We start from the raw sequence: 17,924 nt of genomic DNA, 5'->3' as shown, positions 1-17,924 counted from the left end.
CCAGGGCTGGGCCAGGGAGAATGTAAGATGAGTCTACATATACCCGAAAGTAAGGGAGCCTTCAAAGAATGATGGGGAGATGCCAAATTGGGGGTGGGGGTGGGGGAATGCCACTGTTAATGGACTCTCATTGCCAAATCTGGGACAATTTCAACATCAAGGTAGTTAATGATCGCTGCAGACTTTAAGCTTTGGGTAAAACAAGAGTTCCTGAGTATGTATATCCATATTGATATAAATAAAGAGAAAAAGAAATGTCTATCCTACAAAAGAAGTCTCAGAATACCTCCCGGGATAATATTACACGTATGCGGCACTCAATATTCACCTGGGCAATGTCTGCTTGCCGCATATATGTCTTTGGTCCTATAAGTTATTTTGTTTGTTCTTTATAGGAAAGGCGGCTCTCATTTTTCTTATTTCCTCCTCATGACTTTAAAAACCTCAAATTCAAACCCTTTCAGTACTGGATCAGCAGCAGTATACAAGCAGAAGAGGCAGTCCATATGGCTCTGGGTTTTGTCCAGAGGATAGGCAGGTGGGCAGGACTGGATTCCCTCCACTCCTTCCACATTGGCTTCCTTATCCTCTGCTGCTGCTGCTGCTGCCTCTTTCTCCTTGCAGCTGCAGCATCCAGAGTACTAGATGCAGCCTCCCATAAGGTTTCTGTCCAAATCATGTGACATCCTACTTGACAGAATGTATCACGGGCATTAAATAATGCCAGCAGTTGCTTATTAATTTATAGGAATAAAATCCTTAACAATTAACTGTAAAGTCAGGGAGCCTGGCAGACATCTTAACCCAGTAACTAAAGTTAACATCACTAGATATGAAGTCAATTAGCGTCTGAGACAATGGGCTCAAATGTGGCGGCAGTCAGGAAGGAGGTACTGGAGCCGACGTTTCATTCTCTTGTACGGGGGAGGGGGGTCCCCGTAAGCTGGCGTTGACGCAAAGGCAACAAACAACAACTCACAACTCTGCCAGAGTTGCAGGGTAAAGGGGAGACTGTATGATGCTCCCCACACGGGGTGTCTGATCTGCTCTCTTTCCTCTTTGGCATAAAACAGCACCTGGGTCAATTGCTCGCCTGTTCCCTGGTCTTACTTTTTCTCTCTGAAGATGGGGAAGGTGTATATGTATTCATCTCTGTGTGGGTCTACTGTGGGGTTCCCTCATCACTGAGGACAGAAGCAATGAGAATGAATACAGGTTTCAATCCACTCTTGGTGGGTTCTAACTCAAGATTTCCTTCTGCCTGCTTCTGTGGACTTCAGGCCTGCTCATGAATCTTCTCATTGATCGATGAAAGTTTTATGTCCTCGTTGAGGGGGTCACGGATGCTTTCTTTGCTTCTTCACCTCAAGGGGAAGCGATCATAGGAAACCTGATAAAACTGTGCCAAAGAAATCATTTGAAGGAGTAAGCTTCGTGCATTCATAATTTTGTTTTGCATTTTTAATCTTTGTCTTTTACATAGACTCCTTCCTCTTGTCTTGCAATAACATCTTGGGCAGATCCTATAGTATTCTGGACACTTTAATGATCAGATTCTCTGTCCAAATTGTAAACTTTCCTCTCATACTCAATTCCAGGGCAGGGCAGGCTGGGATCAGTGGGCCTCTAACAAGCAGTTACTGTTCCTTCAGCTCGGAGGCAAAAAGGGGTCATGAAGAGACAGTGAAGCCTCAACCCCCCTTCAAGGTCTCTGCTTGCCTTAGGTCCCCAGTTTCTGCTAAATCACTAGCATCCGTTCTAGAGCTCTCCCATGCTCCTTTGATGCTGGGCCCATTCACGTGGCAGATAACATACTTGGGAAGGAAGCAGTCAAGTGGTTCCATGCTCTTTTGACCCGTAAGGAAGTCATAAATTTATGCCACACTGAATGAGCCCCGGACAGGCTTCCCACAGCTGCCTTTCTCTAGTAGGCCGTGTCTCCTAGCTTGCTTGCTTGCTGGGCAGATCAACCAGCCTGAAAACAAATGCCAAGCTCCTCCTTTTGCAAGCCTGCAGGCATTCTGGAATTCAACATTCCACCCCCCCAAGGCCTCAGCCACAGTCCCTTCTCAGTCTCATATCAGCTCCCATTCTCCCCAAAGGAAGCTTGCTCCTGATTTAGCTACTGATTCCTTCCATCCATTTATTACTTTTACCTACAGCTATGGTCATTGCTAAACCATAAAATGAACTTATGAAGGATCAAAGCCTAATTATGCAAATTCAAAATAGAGTCAAAACACACCCACAAGCATAAACATAGGCTCATTCCTACAAACTGCAGCATACTAGTCATCAGATCTTGTTTCACAGAAAGACAAATACTTGAGTTTTTCCCATTCTTTGTGTCTTAATCTGTTATTTGTAAGTGTCTTAAGCCTTATGGTCACATAATTTAAAAATTTGTGCCAATAAGATATCTCCTCTATGCTATTCTTTCTAATGAGTCGCTAGAAGCACCAATTACATATACAGTAGTTCAACAGTTTTTTAAATAGCTTTGTAAAGATCTTTTGAAGTGGGTGAGTGGAGATGTCAGACACTGTAAGACATCACAAAATAATAATAATTTATGAATTATCAAGGGTTCATGAGGGAGGGAGGGAGGGCAGGGAGGGAGGGGAAAATGAGGAGCTGATACCAAGGGCTCAAGTAGAAAGCAAATGTTTTGAGAATGATGGTGGCAACAAATGTACAAATGTTCTTGACACAATGGATGGATGGATGGATTGTGGTAAGAGCTGTACGAGCCCCCAATAAAATGATATATTTTTTAAAAAGACCTTTTGAAAGATGTATCATGAATATAACAAGAATTTAAATGCAAAGTTCAACTTGCTATCTCATCATGCTAACTTTTAAAAACATCAGACCTTAGAAATCCTCTATAAAATGTGAAGTGTTAAATGTTCTTTATTTGATAGCATACACAAATCATATGGAAATTCTTTTTGTTCATTAAAAGACAGTATTTTAGACAGGAAATTTTAATTAGATTAACACATCTAAGAGCAAAAAGATAAAGTGGCCGTTGGTACCTTTTCTTCAACCCTTGTATTTAAACAGGCTCATGAATACAAATTGAAATAGGTATGTCTTGCTCTGTTCCATGAGTAGAGACTTCCAAATTTTAAAACATATCCATATAATCAGACATATAAGTCTAAATGTAAAATCAATCTATAGGTTATCAGATGGCCATTCACCATCTTTGAGAAAAATTCAATATTATCAATCCAACCTAGCCTAAAAGTCCAATCACATCTTAGGGGAAAGCAGTGATAGCACTTGCTGAACAGAAATGTCTATCAAAATTTTAAATTTTCAAAAATGAGAGTAGTGATACCAGGAGGGGAAGGGGATAGTAGGGGGATAGAGGAAGAACCAGTCGCAATGATCTACATATAACCCCCTCCCACGGGGACAGATAACAGAAAAGTGGGTGAAAGAAGACATCAATCAGTGTAAGATGCAAAAATAATAATAATTTATAAATTATCAAGGGTTCATGAGGGAGGGATGGTAGGGGAAGGGGGAAATGAGCTGATACCAAGGGCTCAAATAGAAAGAAAATGTTTTGAAATTGTTGATGGCATAAGCAAATGTGGCGAAGTAAGCTGATGGTGTTGACTATCAAAAGATATAGGGTCTGGGGTCTTAAAGGCTTGAAGATAAACAAGTGGCTATTTAGCTGAGAAGCATCAAAGTCCATATGGAAGAAGCACACCAGCCTGTGTGATCACGAGGTGTCAGTGGGATCAGGATCAGGCATCAAAGATCCAGAACAAAAAAATCATATCAATGTGAATGAAGGAGACTGCATAGTGGAGACCCAAAGCCCATCTGTAGACAATTGTACATCCACGACAGAAGAGTCACGAGGAAGAGATGAGCCAGTCAGGGTGCAGTATAGAGCCAATGAAACATACAACTTTCAACAAGTTTTGGAGGGTCTGTGGTGAGATAGGAGCTCTCGTCCACTGCTGGCAGACCTGTAGGTATGTGCAGCCACTATGGAAATCAACCTGGCGATTTCTAAAACAGATGGAAATTGAGCCTATCATACAACCCAGCAATCCCCTTACTGGGCAGATACCCAGAAGAGGCAGGAAACAAACCACAGCCAGACAACTGTGTTCCAGTGTTCATCGTGGCACAGTTCACAATTGCTAACAGTTGGAAACAACCCAAATTTCCATCAACAAACAAATGAATTAAAAAACTGGTACATACATACAATGGAGTATTATGCATCCCTAAAAAGCAGTGATGAACACATGAAGCATATCACCACATTGGAAGAACTGAAGAAAATGATGTTAAGTGAAGTAAGCAAGCACAAAAGGACAGCTACAACATGAGTCCACTGAGGTAAGCTTAAAAATGCAAAGGGGGCTTAGGGGAAAAGCTACTGTATACAAACATTCTTGGTGTGAGGTCCAGGTAGTATGGCAGGGACCAGACCCAATTCAGGGATACATATGGTAGCCAACTAAAAAGTAGGGGGTGGGGGGGAGGGAAGACATGGATAGCGGGAGAACGGGGCACTACCCCATCCAAGGGGAGGGTGTTGTTTATATCTCCACAGGAGAGGGAGAGAGAGACCAGACTTCAATCCGGTGCACCAAGAGGTAAATTCAACATACTGGTATGAAGCAGAGAACCAATAGAGATGTCTGAGGGGCCAGCCTCAATCCCAACTACATAGACAGCTTCCCCATCCCCACCACCCCCACCTCCCAGAAGAATAATTCACTTCAGAGGACAGCACTGAGGCTACAGCTCAGGGAGAGGAACACACATGATCAGAGCACACAGGAGCAAATGAAGAGGGAAGGAGAGAGAGTGGAACACATCCTGGCCCACCAAGCCCCCAGGACCATATTCCTGCTCAGAGCAGCCAATGCACAGAGAGGACCATAGGGATGGTCTCACCAAGAGACACAATGTCCCTCACTGATCCATAGCGCTATGAGGGACAACACTGCAGACACAAGGCAGGAACCATGCCCTATCTGACCCCAGCACACCAGGGCGACATCCTAAGGGCATGCAACAGAGCAGCAAGGGGAGCAAAGCGGTGAAGTTTCTAGAGAATACCAAAAATAAACTTTGGGGCTAGGGTGTGGCACCCCATCAGACTCCACCAGAAAACACTCCTAAAAGTCAACAAACAGACCTGGAACTATTTATAGGCTTTTCTTTTCTTTCTTTCTTTTTTTTTTTGTCCTTAGTTTTTTTTGGTTTGTTTTCTTTTGTTGTTTTGTTCTGCTCTGTCTTGTGTTGGGCTTATTATCGCCTCTGCATGTCTATCTAGATAAGATAGACAGGATAAACAATCTGAAGGAGAAAACAATGAGACCAATGGTTGAGAGGCGTTGTGAGGGGGACACAGGAGAGGGAAAGAAAGGGGAAAGGTCGTGGGTGTTAACAAACCAAAGGACAAGGGAACAACAAGTGATCTAAAATCAATGGTGAGGAGGGTGTAGGATGCTTGGTAAGGCTTGATCAAGGGCAATGTAACCGAGAGGAATTACTGAAACCCAAATGAAGGCTGAACATGATAGTGGGGCAAGAGCAAAGTAAAAGGATATAGAGGAAAGAACTAGGAGGCAAAGGGCATTTATAGAAGTCTAAATACAGGCAGTGTACATATGTAAATATATTTATATTTTTCCTATCCCAATAACAATAGGGAAATAGAACTATGTACATATATTTATAGGTTTAGTATTAAGGTAGCAGATGGACATTGGGTCTTTACTCAAGTACTCCCTCAACACAAGAACATTTTGTTCCAACAACCTGGCATTCCATGATATGATTCCTGATACGATTGCTGAATACAAAATGTGTGCATAAGTAAATGCGGTAAAGAAACCTGATGGTGCCTGGCTATCAAAATATATAGCATCTGGGGTCTTAAAGGCTTTAAGATAAACAGGTGGCCATCTAGCTCAGAAGCAACAAAGCCCACATGGAAGAAGCACACCAGCTTGTGTGATCATGAGGTGTCGATGGGATCGGGTATCAGGCATCAAAGACCCAGAACAAAAAACTCATTTCAATGTGAATGAGGAGGAGTGTGAAGTGGAGACACAAAGCCCATCTGTAGACAATTGGACATCCCATTACAGAACAGTCATGAGGAAGAGATGAGCCAGTCAGCGTGTAGTATAACACCGATGAAACATACAACTTTCCTCTAGTTCTTTAATGCTTTCTCCCCCAACACTATCATGACTCCAATTCTACCTTACAAATCTGGCTAGACAAGAGCATGTGCATGGGTACAGAGAAGAGCTGGAAGCACAGGGAATCCAGGACAGATAAATCCCTCAGGATCAATAATGAGAGTAGCAATACCAGGAAGATAAGGGGAAGGTGGGGGGAGAAAGGAGGAACCAATCACAATGGTCTACATATAACCCCCTCCCAGGGGGGTGGACAACAGAAAACTGGGTAAAGAGAGACATCAGTCAGTGTAAGACATGAAATAATAGTAATAATTTATAAATTGTAAACGGTTTATGAGGGAGGAAGGGAGAGGGAGGGAGGGGAAAAATGAGGAGCTGATACCAAGGACTCAAGTAGAAAGAAAATGTTATGAGGATGATGATGGCAATAAGTGTAAAAATTTACTTGACATAATGGATGGATGCATGGACTGTGAGAAGAGCTGTCTGAGCCTCCAGTAAAATGATTTTGTTAAAAAGAAAGAAAGAAAAAAATTTAATTTTTAATTAAAAATTTTTTTACATTTCTTCAAAGTCATTTAAACATAGCCAATCTTTAATTTGATTTAAGACTGACCAAACAAAATGTTTTTATAAGTCATTCATCTGCTTTATGGTGTATGAGATCAATTTAAACATGGTATGTTTTTTTAAAAGCCATAAGACATTCTTATTTTATAATAAATAAGGCAGTGGCCAATTACTCATTAATAGCTTTCTTGAGATAAGCTTCAAGCCTGCCATTTCTCCCTTAATGTTTATGTTGGCAAAGATATTTTTTTTGTTCCACGGATGTACTGCTTGGGATTCTCCAAATACTCCATCAGTGTATTTGGCACCTGTACAATGAATCCAGGGGCTCGACTGGCCTTCTGCCCAAACAAATCATGTGGATTTGACCCAGTCTTCTTCTTGCCTGCCCCCCCGCCTCCACAGTGTGACACTGGGCACACTTCTGAACAAAAATCTCCATGCCCTTCTCAGTATCACCCATCCTGAATTCACGCTCTCCTAGGTTGCCACATGACCATAACCCCCCAGAGGCCAGATGTCCCTCTCTCTCAATTTTTTTTCCTTGAAAGCTGTGGCCACACCAAAGACTAGAACATCTCTGTTGATTCACTTGGTGAATATAAAATTGTTATTACAAATATCTTTTACATCGAAACTGTCATGAAATGCACATTTTCCAAAAATTCAACCCATTCTCAGGCTTAATATCAGCTTTTCACAGCTTTTCTGTTTTTTAAAACAGACTAATACAGAAAATGTTCCAAATATAGTTGTTTTGATTCTAAAAGTTTTTAAAAAGTATTTTCAAAAATGGTTTAAAAGAACCATTGAAAATTTAATAATTCTGCTTCTCCATGTCTTAACCTTCCGCATACTCGATCTATCATGTTGGGGTTCATCGTTTGTTTGCCCCTTAATTTCAAGATTTTAAAATATGCTTCAGAAGATCATCTTTCTATTTAAGAATCACTCACTATACGAAGAAAAAGGCAGCAGTGCGTGCGCACTGTGAGGCCCAATTTGTGGAAGCAGGTCACTCAGTGAGTCTAGTGCCCACTTGCTAGTTGGGAAAGTCTGTGTGAGAATATTTTATTGGGCCAGGTTTTCAGCCAGGTATTGATCAGGGAAAAGTTCCATCTCTTGTGGATCCTGCCTATGCCAATGATGCCCAGCAATTTAAGGGCAACCTTAGCAAGGCTCCAGAAGAAAGAGTTATATTCCCAAAGCCACAAAGAGAGAAGCTGACAATAAAGAAGTTCACTAGAATCTATCAGGTTGGAGCACATCCCACTTTTCTCTAAGCATGTGGAGAGTAGATAAAGATGGTGACAAAGCCAGCAGTTGACCACAGCACATTAGAAGCCAATGGATTTGGGTTGTTGTGTAAGCTGTGGTCCTACGGAAGAGTTACTGGGTGTTGGTGGCAGGCCTACCTGAAGAACAATGGCAACTAGCTTGTCCACTAGAGCCTGGACCAAGCTGTACTTCCTTCAAGACTAAAAAGTTTTGAGGGAATGCGCAGAGTAGCAAAGTCAGTGCTGTCAGAGAAGTGTTGGATTGCTGACCTCAAGGTGTGGTAGAAACCAACCAGCCACTCCTCGGGAGAAAGAGGAAGCGATCTACTTGAAGATTGACAGCCTCAGAAGCCCTATGGGTTTGGACTAGGCTTAACGGCATTCGTTTGGGATTGGTTTTCCAACAGCAGCTCTGCTGACTTTGATGCTGACCTAACCACACACCCTAATGGAGGACTTCTACTTCCATGTGACCTGGCAGGTACCGGATATCACCGTCTACTCCCAAACAGTGTTTTCCCTCTATGATCAAACATCTGTAAGATCCTCAGAAGCAAACATGATTAAGAAAGCAATTTTAATAGCAGGTTCCAGAAAAATCCCTTCTATCATTGTCCTGAGGCCATCCTGAAATAAATCAAAGAGTCCATAGGCTTGCAACGAGCTACCCTTAACCATTTATATAATTCCACATGCATGCTATCCATCGGTCCCTGCTAAACCCTGTCTTTGACACCTAATTGTCTCTCAGTCGATCATGATTTTATATCGTTAGTTCTTGCTTCAACTGTGTAAGAATCAGTGCCTGCTCACTGTCCAGTGGGGCAGCTATTTTTGTTCTGTAAATCTGGATATCTTTCCAGTCTGGACCATGTTTGGATTTTTATTACATCCTTTTACTTCTGATTGTGTGCTTTCAGAGTTGAGCAGGGATAAAATGACATCAATTTGGTTGTGTACCAAGAGTATGAGAGCTAAGAACTGGAAAACTGAGGAGCAAAGTGGGTGCATTACAGTATCCTCACTGAACTGAGAATGAAATAGAGCAAGCGGTGGCTTGGAAGGTGTGGAGCCTTAAAGATAAGGAGTTCGTTCAATGTCATCACTGCCTTGGAGAAAAGGGAAAGGCACAGCCAGTTCTATAGAGGCAAGAAGTCAGGGTGCAGCACAGCACCAAGGAAACATACAACTTTCCTTTAGTTCTTTAATGCTTCCTCCCCACCCCCACCCACCCTTGCCCACTATCATGATCCCAATTCTACGTCACAAACCCGGCTAGACCAGAGCATGCACATGGGTACAGAGAAGAGCTGGAAGCACAGGGAATCCAGGACAGATAATGAGAGTAGCAGTACCAGGAGGGGAAGAACGAGGGAGAAAGGGGGAACCAATCACAATGATCTACATATAACCCCTGCCCCGGGGTATGGACAACAGAGAAGTGGGTGAAGGGAGACCGGTCAGTATAACACATGAAAAAATAATAATAATTTATAAATTATCCAGAGCTCAGGAGGGAGGAAGGGTGGGGGAGGGAGGGGAAAAATGAGGAGCTGACACCAAGGGCTCAAGTAGAAAGTAAATGTTTTGAAAATGATGATGGCAACAAATGTAACAATGTGCTTGACACAATGGATGGATGGATGGGTTGTGATAAGAGCTGTACAAGCCCCCAATAAAATTATTTAATTAAAAAAATAAACTATAGCGGCAAGAAAGGGCATAGGAAACTAGAAACTGTGGCAAGTCTGGGGTACAATGAGCAACACCGAGAGCATTTGGAAGAACTAGACTGGCCGGCCCTGTGAGTGTCTAGAAAGGAGTTAGTCATTCTTGAGAAGGCAAGAGGAGACAATTAAAAGTCAGGCATGCTCTCCGTAGAAGCTAGAAGGTGAATAGGCTACATGCAAAAGGTGCCTGTGGGACAATAGTGTAGGAGGTCACCGCTCTCATGTAGGTAAGGGTGAAGGTGGCTTGGAGAGGGAGGTCAGGGTAAGCTGGATGTCTAAGGTATTCTCAACATAACCTGAACATAAGTGAACTCCTGATGTCCCACTGCCCTCACAGTGAGCTTGCCACCCTCCCCTCCCCACACATGGAATACCAACAAATTCCGCCAGCTGCATCTTGCAAATAAATCTAGAATTGGCTATATTCTACTCACCTGGTTGGGCCAAAGCACCATCCTTCACACTTGGATTGCGGCATTAGCTCCCACCTGGTGTCTCAGGTTGTATCCACTTTGATAGGCGCTCTAGTCTGTTGCCCACCCACTACCCTTCATCCTCTATAGAATAAAGCAAAAGCATCATCACCTCATTCTGAAACCATTTAGAATGTACTCCGGGACATTCACATGGGAGAGCGTGGTGGTTTTGTGGGGAATAAGGACCACTGCATGTCATTTGACTCAAATAGAACTTGTATTCAAGTACAACTCTGGCCAGCTGTTGCACCATGTTCCCGCTCCCCTGAAGATGTTTGAGCAGTGTGACCACCATCCAGAACCTGGGACTGGACCCAACTGCACTCATCTTCCATTTGAACCAGTATGATTAGGATTCTATTTCTGCTCTCAAAATGGGTCCCTCCCCATCCTCGTCAGTCAGCTGTTTCCTGTGTGGGCTCCACAGTCTTCCAGTCCGTAGAACTGGAGAGGTCACAGGAAGACCCCACTGCAGAGCGGCACAGGCCCCGGTGTGAACCAGTAAGTTACAAATACAACGGCCCCTGCTCGACCTTTGGCCCACTTTCCCCTGCTTTCTCCATAAGCTTCTGGGGCAGACCTGACCAGAGATCTGATGTGAGTGAGCACGAAAGGAGAGCATTAAGAGCCTACTAAGTACCAAGCCCTGCAAAGTAAAGGTAAATGCTTATCTCAAGAGTTTCTAGCCGATGGAAAGAAAGCTGGAAGCAATCAGAATTCAGTAGATGAGGCCCAGGGCAGGCGAACTGGGGGAAGAGCCAGGGAAGCTGCACACAAGGGCAGGACAGGCACTATCTTGGGAAACCCTTTGGCAAGTGGGGCACAAGCCTGGTCTTCAAGCTGTATCCTTGGGCTTGTCAGAAACGCTCAGAGGCTTCCAAAAAACTGCAGGTCCACAGGTCCCATCCCTAGATACTCGGATTCAGATGATTTGTGGTGGAGTCCTCAAATCTTGCATGTTTAATAAGTACCTGAGAGAGTCGATCTCAGATGAATTTACTTTAGAAGCCTGGAGAATCGTGTTGCCATTGGGAAGGGAACTGATCAGTTGAGGAGACTGTTACCTTGGAAGGTGGTGAGTGGCTTTGAAGTGTCGATGGTGAAGAACAAGAGAGATCAAAGGGCACCCATGCTTGGTAGACATCCTGAGACAGTGCAAAGGAAGCAATTCCCCTGGATGTTCTAATGAAGGGTTAGGGCCACCGTCACCTTTCAATTGAGGTCATATCTCGATGATATCCTCTCATTGGGACCTAGCAGTCTGGGCGTCCCACTCCTTATCAGCTTTCTGCTTGGATCCACTTCCCAGCTGCAACACAAACTCCATGCTCACTTCCACCTTCAGTTCAAGTTCCCGCTCCTCCAGCACAGCCTCATCTCCTAGACCTTCTCCCACTGTTCCAGTGACTGATGCTCTTTGAGCCAAAAGAAGGATTCACTCAGCTGAAGCCCCTCTAGAAATTAAAGTAAGGATTCATTTGATGTTTTATTTAATCTGGAGGAAAATTTTAGAATAAGAATTAGCAAAGCCCCCAGAGCCAAATAATGAGTCTAAGTTAAGATAATTGCTTGGTGTCAACTCCCAGGGATGGGAGCCTATCTGTGTTACATATCTAGTGCTGCTTAATGAATCGCAAAGTGTGTGATTAAACCAACAGATTAGGAGGCTAGAAGCCTGAATTCAGGCTATCAGCCCTGCAGAGTCTGGAGCAAAGTCCTTTTCTGAGCTTCTGCTCTTAGGGGCTCTTTTTATACATTGACATCTCTCTTCTGTTATCACTGCCTCTTTTGCCTCCTTCTTCAATCTCCTTGATATGAATTTCCAAGATTGATTGAAGAGACCCCTTACTCTATGTCTCATTAACATAACAAAGGCAGCTTTTCCCAAATGGGACTATAAACACAGGCACAGTAGTTAGGATTTACAACACATATTTTAGGGGAGGATGCAATTGAAACCATAATATTAAACCTCTTCTGATGATTTTTTTTAACTCTAAGAGAAAGCATTGGGGAACGCCCCCACTGCTCCTGACTTTCCATAGGGACATGCCCACAGGAGAAGGGAAAAATAAAGATGGCTATCAGTGAGGCCTCACTGGTGTAGTCTGGGAATTCAGGGAGAAGGCTGTACTGTTGGAGAAAGGCAGAAGTCCATTACTTGGGGCATGGCACAAAGTGCACCTGACACAAGCCATGGTATTTCCCATTGCCTCATATGCGTATGAAAGTGGAACGTTGAATACGGAACACTGAAGACGAATCCACACATTTGGATTGTGGTGCTGGAGAATAATTTTGAAAGTAGCATGAACTGCTAAAATGATAAGCCAATCTGTCTTAGACGAAGTAGAGCCAGAGTGCTCCTCAGAGGCAAGGATGGCTAGACGCCCTCTTACATACCTTGGGCGTACAGTCAGGAGAGTTCAAACCCTGGGGGAGGACGGTGTGCTTGGTAAAGTGGAGGGCCAGCCCCAAAGAGGAAGGCCTCTAAGAAGATTGACACAGTGGCTACAACACTGGGCTCAGGCATAGGAACACCTGAGAGGATGATGTAGGACCGGGCGGTGCTTCTTTCGGTTGTGGTTGCCAAGTCAACAGCCCCTAACAAAAGCAACAACATGATACAAGGCCTTGGAGGAGAGTTGCAATAGGGAAAACTAGACAAATAAGGAGATAGGAGGGGCTGGAGGCCAAGGACAAGCAGCTGAAGGTGTGAGTTAAGAAAGGGAAAGGGAGGAGAATTTGGTGACTGTTCCTCAAACTGGAAGTAATGGGTGTGTTGCCTCTTCAATGAGTTGTCTCCTGAAGCATGGGGGGCCCTGGCAGTACTATGGGTTGGCTGGACATTGGATTCCTAACATTCAGGTCAGCAGTTCAGCTCACCAGTTCACCCTTATCACACACTCTGAGGGTAAAACTTGAAGTTGTCTATTAACACAAAGATTTACAGTCTCAGAAACCTTATATAAGCTCAACTTGAGTCCGAATCAACAGAATCAACTAGATGGCAATGAGTTTTATTTGGGGATTTTATGCACATTTTATGGAAAGAATTCACAAAGAGTTCGAGCACAATGCTGAGCATGTCAAGTGCATGTTCATTCTGTTGTACATCGGTGACTGTGACTGAATCCAACATGGGATTATAAACTCAGGCATGGAAACCATTTACAATGCATCATAAAAGGGATTATGGCTAGACCTGTCATAGTAAGTAATTGACTACATCTCAGTGTTCAAAGGAGCCAAATCAAGTTCTGTGTTGTTTATCATGCCTCACTCACTTTTGACATGCCAGTTAGAAGAATGGCTGTAGCTACCAGCTCTAGAGGAAAGACATATATATCTGATGGGTTTTCAGAGTTGTTTGCTTAATCTATAGTGAGCCTTGATTCCATGGAAATCGCGGTGCTCAAAGGGGAGACATTCATTGTGATGCTGGTTAATGTACCAACTTCATCAACTACTCTGGCAGCTTCCTTCTGAGAATCCTAGATGTTTTCAGATCACTGTTTCCAGTCTTTTCTCAACTAGTCAGAGAGGTCCAATGAGGACGGAGGGGAGGAATGTGGGTCATTGGGGAGCCGGAACTTAACAGAGAAGGAGGCAGACCAAGATAGAGCAGAAGAAACCTCAGAAGGGCCTGTGTGCCTATATGACCCATGTCCCCATCATCTTCTTCAGGGCCCTTGATACTTCCTTGTTCCTCAGGCTGTAAATGAGTGGGTTGAGCATCGGAGTGAGGATGGTATAGAAGATGGAGGTGGCTCTGTCTCCAGCTGGTGTCCTAGAGGATGCCCGCTGCATATAACTAAATATGGCCCCCCCATAGTAGAGGCCCACCACCACCAGGTGGGAGGAGCAAGTGGTTAGGGCCTTCTGCTTCCCTTCAGTGGAGGGCATCCGCATCACAGCTGTGAGAACCCGGGCATAAGACGTCACAATGACCCCAAGAGGTAGCAGCAGCATGACCACACAGCAAGCATAGATCAGGTCTTCAAAGAGCGAGGCGTCCGCACAAGAGAGACGCAGCAAGGCAGGGACCTCACAGAAGAAGTGGTTCACTTCTCGAGAGCTGCAGTAGGGAAAGCTGAACACCATGCCCACATCAATCACGCTGTCTGTCATTCCGCCGATCCAAGAAGCTATCACCATGCCAGAGCAGACCTTCCAGTTCATGAGCACAGGGTACCTCAGGGGGCGGCAAACTGCCACATACCGGTCATAGGCCATAACTGCCAGAAGGAAGCACTCAGCCCCTCCTACCATGACCACTAGGAAAATCTGAGCTCCACAGGCTCCCGGAGAGATAGTCTTAGTGCCCGAAAGAAAGTTGGCGGCCATCTTGGGCACCACAGTGCATATCATAGTCAAGTCCATGACAGAGAGTTGACCCAAGAAAAAGTACATCGGGATGTGCAGGCGCACGTCTGCCTGGATGAGGAGAAGGAAGAGGATGTTGCCAGCCAGTGCGGCTATGGAGGCCAGAAGGATCAGGGAAAAGAGGAGGAAGTCATGTGGAGTGTAGCTGAACAGGCCCGAAAGGATGAAGTTCGGTATGGCGCTGTGATTCCAGAGCTCCATGGCTTTGACCCTGATAAAAAAACCAACAAAAATACCATCACCCTGGACTGCTTTTGTAGGAAGGTTGAGCACATGATGAGATTTCGGGCCTTGACTCTATATCTCCTCATACATGGACAATAACTGTAAGGGATTTTGGGGTGCAAAACAGAACCAAAGATCCAATCGGCAAAATTTAGAAGCAGGCTTTATTGGGAGGCTTGCGGGCGGATTCATCAACTCAGGGAATTGAGCTACTGAAACCGTACTTTGGGAAATTTAGGCTGCGGTTTTTATACCCCTGCTGGCAGACACAGCTGGGAAGGGTCCAAGCTGGGGAGCATCTGTGCACACAGGTGCTTCAGAAGGGAGAAGGTCTTTGACCTTATCTATATGCCAAGGACGGCTAGAGTGGAGTGTGCTTATCTTCAGAAAACATTCTGGCTCAGGAGGAGCTGGCTCCAGGAATTTGAAGTTTGAGCAGGGGAGGGGGATATCAGTGAGAGAGGGAGGTCAGTGAAAGGGAGGTCTATAAGAGGTGAATTCTGAGAGCCAAGCTGAAGGCACCAGATTCAAAATGGAGTCCCTTTTGCCAAGACCAGGCAATAACTATTTACCATTTATTATAAATAAGATAACCCAGATCTTGGACACAGGTTCCATGCTCCTGCTTTAAAGATTCATTTTCTCTCAGCTGTCCTCTGTGATTACCAAGGAGGATTTGGTCCTTATTTCTCTTGAAAGACTAGAAATCAGGGAAGGCATGGAAGCGGGTGGCCAGAGAATACATGAAAAAGAGAAGGAGTTTTAAGTGGTATGTGGTTCAATCTAGAAGTAGGAATGGGACACAGATTTAAGAGAAATGACATTCGTGTTTAGCCAACTAAAGTTAGAGGGAATAGTCCACACAAGATGACTTTCAGATCTGGCACCAACTGTAAGTCTGGGGCCTCCCACAACATTCCTTGGGATCCCTGATGGCATAGTGTATTGCAAGTTGGGATGCTAAACACAAGATCAGCAGTTTGAAACCGCTAACTGCTAAATGGGAGAAACATGAGGCTTTCGATTCCCATAAAGATTTAGCCTCAGAAACCCACAGGGGTGGTTCTACTCTGTCCTGTAGGATAACTGTAAATCAGAATGAACTCAATGACAGTGAATTTCATTTTTATTTTTTGGAGAATGACCCTTAGTTTTGATCATTGCTAGAACGACTCACTGGAAGCTTTTATGTCCACGGTTCCATTTATTGTAGGGTCCCTGAGTGGGGCAATTGGCTAAGGTCTTGATTCCTAGTCAAAAGGTTGTGGTTTGAATCCACACAGTGGCACCACAGAAGAAATTCCTAGCAATCTACTTCTGAAAGTCAAAACTTTGAAAACCTTCTACTCAGTACATATCTGGCCACCATGATTCAAACGCCACAGGCAACTAATAATAGAAAACAGCTTACCAAATCTAAAGGATAAGAATAAAATTAGGCACTGGATGAAGTACCTAGGGCAGAATCCAAGGAAATACCAAATGCCGTATTTCCGGTTGTCTTCTTTGCATGGGGTTAGCATAATATTACTTTATCAATATTGCTGTTTGAGGCAACCCATGGAGTATTACCAAGTAGGGAAATTACCCCAAGCCATGATATTCAGTATTTACTGGGACTCCATGGTTGCCTGCTCATGGAATTAACCTCAGTTGACCAGGTCCAACCTCCAGTTGAACTGATACTATGTGACTCAAAACTCTTCTCCTAAATCACATTGCTAGACTATCCAGTGTGACCCAAGGCTCCCAGGCAAACAAATATATTCTTGTCAGACATGATGTGCCAAGGGCTTAAAAGTCACAGAAAGCCGAGAGCAAAGGCAAGGACTTATTTGGGGAAAAGGTTAGATTCTTTGTACACAGTGAGAAATGAAGTCTTGGGGAAGGAAGGAAAGGGCCAACAGGCAGGCCCTACAGCAGATCCAAATAGCCATGTAAAACACTACATGCAAACTCAGAAATGCCTCTCTGGATACATCTACACTATCCATCCTACTTTGGAGTGTGGACCACGGGTTACAAAAGTATAAAAAATGGAGACAGAGAGCACATCAATTATGTATCAGTCCAGTACCTAAATCCCTACCAGGCATTCAAGATACATTCACCAAACTTACAAAAGAAGGATGGGCGAGTGCACACTCTATAAATAATGGGATTCAGGGGTGCCTTGATGGATGGTGTGGCTCTGGTTTCTATTGCATCATGTCCAGAATTTAAGTATGTGCCCCTGGTATAAACTGGAAAGACTGTCAAAGATAAACAAAGAATATTGACTGTTTGTAACAGGAAGATATCAAAGAACCAAACCAGAACAGAGTAAGATACATCCTAGGCCTGATAGTCAAGACTGGAATTTTCAGTCATGTGTCTCTGACACATATGGAGATGTTACAAATGCTGATTCATTGGTTACACCTCCTGGGGTTCTGGTTCACTGGGAAGGGGCCCCTTATGTACTTCTATCGATTTTATAAAATATTTGACATGGCTCTGATAGGGAAATGCAGATAAAATCTGCCTGGATAATTATAATCTCATGTTGCCTGTAGGAAGAAAGATTATAGAAGCCGATAGGGACAGTCTATGACACAGAGACTTAGAAGCATACACAACAAAGGAAGGTAAATTCCAAAATCTGCACAGACCCAGGCAGGGAATGAAACCACCCAGACCACCATGTGAAATATGCACAGTGGTGAGGAGTCAACAAATCTGCTTGACCACGCTGGAACTTCCTAGTGTGACTGAGCAAAGGATGATCAATGATAGCTATCTTCAGGCTGAAACCGGAAATCAGATTGATTTCCCCACTTCTTGGTCAAACTTCAATCCCTCATCCATCAGGTCCCCCCTCACCTTTTTCTGCATTTCCAATCCCCATTCATCTCCCCATATTCACCTTTTGGGGCAGCCAAATATAGTTCAGCAAAGAGATGGGTAGATCCAAAAAGTATGCAAAAAGCCACTCTTCAGGGTGATGCGTGAGCAAGTGCTGAGCTGGGGAAGGTTCCTTACACACTTTGTCTGGATAACTCCATGGCCCAAGTAAAAATGTAG

General features: G+C 44.0%; 1 protein-coding gene across 1 annotated transcript; it reads right to left on the bottom strand.

Annotated features, from left to right (window-relative positions):
* Positions 1–13,904: 13,904 nt before the first annotated feature.
* Positions 13,905–14,837, bottom strand: LOC142440255 (olfactory receptor 2M2-like). The gene has a single exon (XM_075542740.1). The coding sequence runs from the start codon at positions 14,835–14,837 to the stop codon at positions 13,905–13,907; it is 933 nt and encodes a 310-aa protein (XP_075398855.1).
* Positions 14,838–17,924: the final 3,087 nt, after the last annotated feature.

This window comes from Tenrec ecaudatus, chromosome 2 (genome assembly GCF_050624435.1).
Source record: "Tenrec ecaudatus isolate mTenEca1 chromosome 2, mTenEca1.hap1, whole genome shotgun sequence".
NCBI lineage: Eukaryota > Metazoa > Chordata > Mammalia > Afrosoricida > Tenrecidae > Tenrec > Tenrec ecaudatus.
The sequence above is the reverse complement of the archived record's forward strand: the minus strand, read 5'-3'. Positions and strand labels throughout refer to the sequence as shown.

Bases quoted from the DNA above. Each gene is read 5' to 3' on its own strand.
- LOC142440255 (XM_075542740.1), bottom strand. From the start codon at position 14,837: ATGGAGCTCTGGAATCACAGCGCCATACCGAACTTCATCCTTTCGGGC.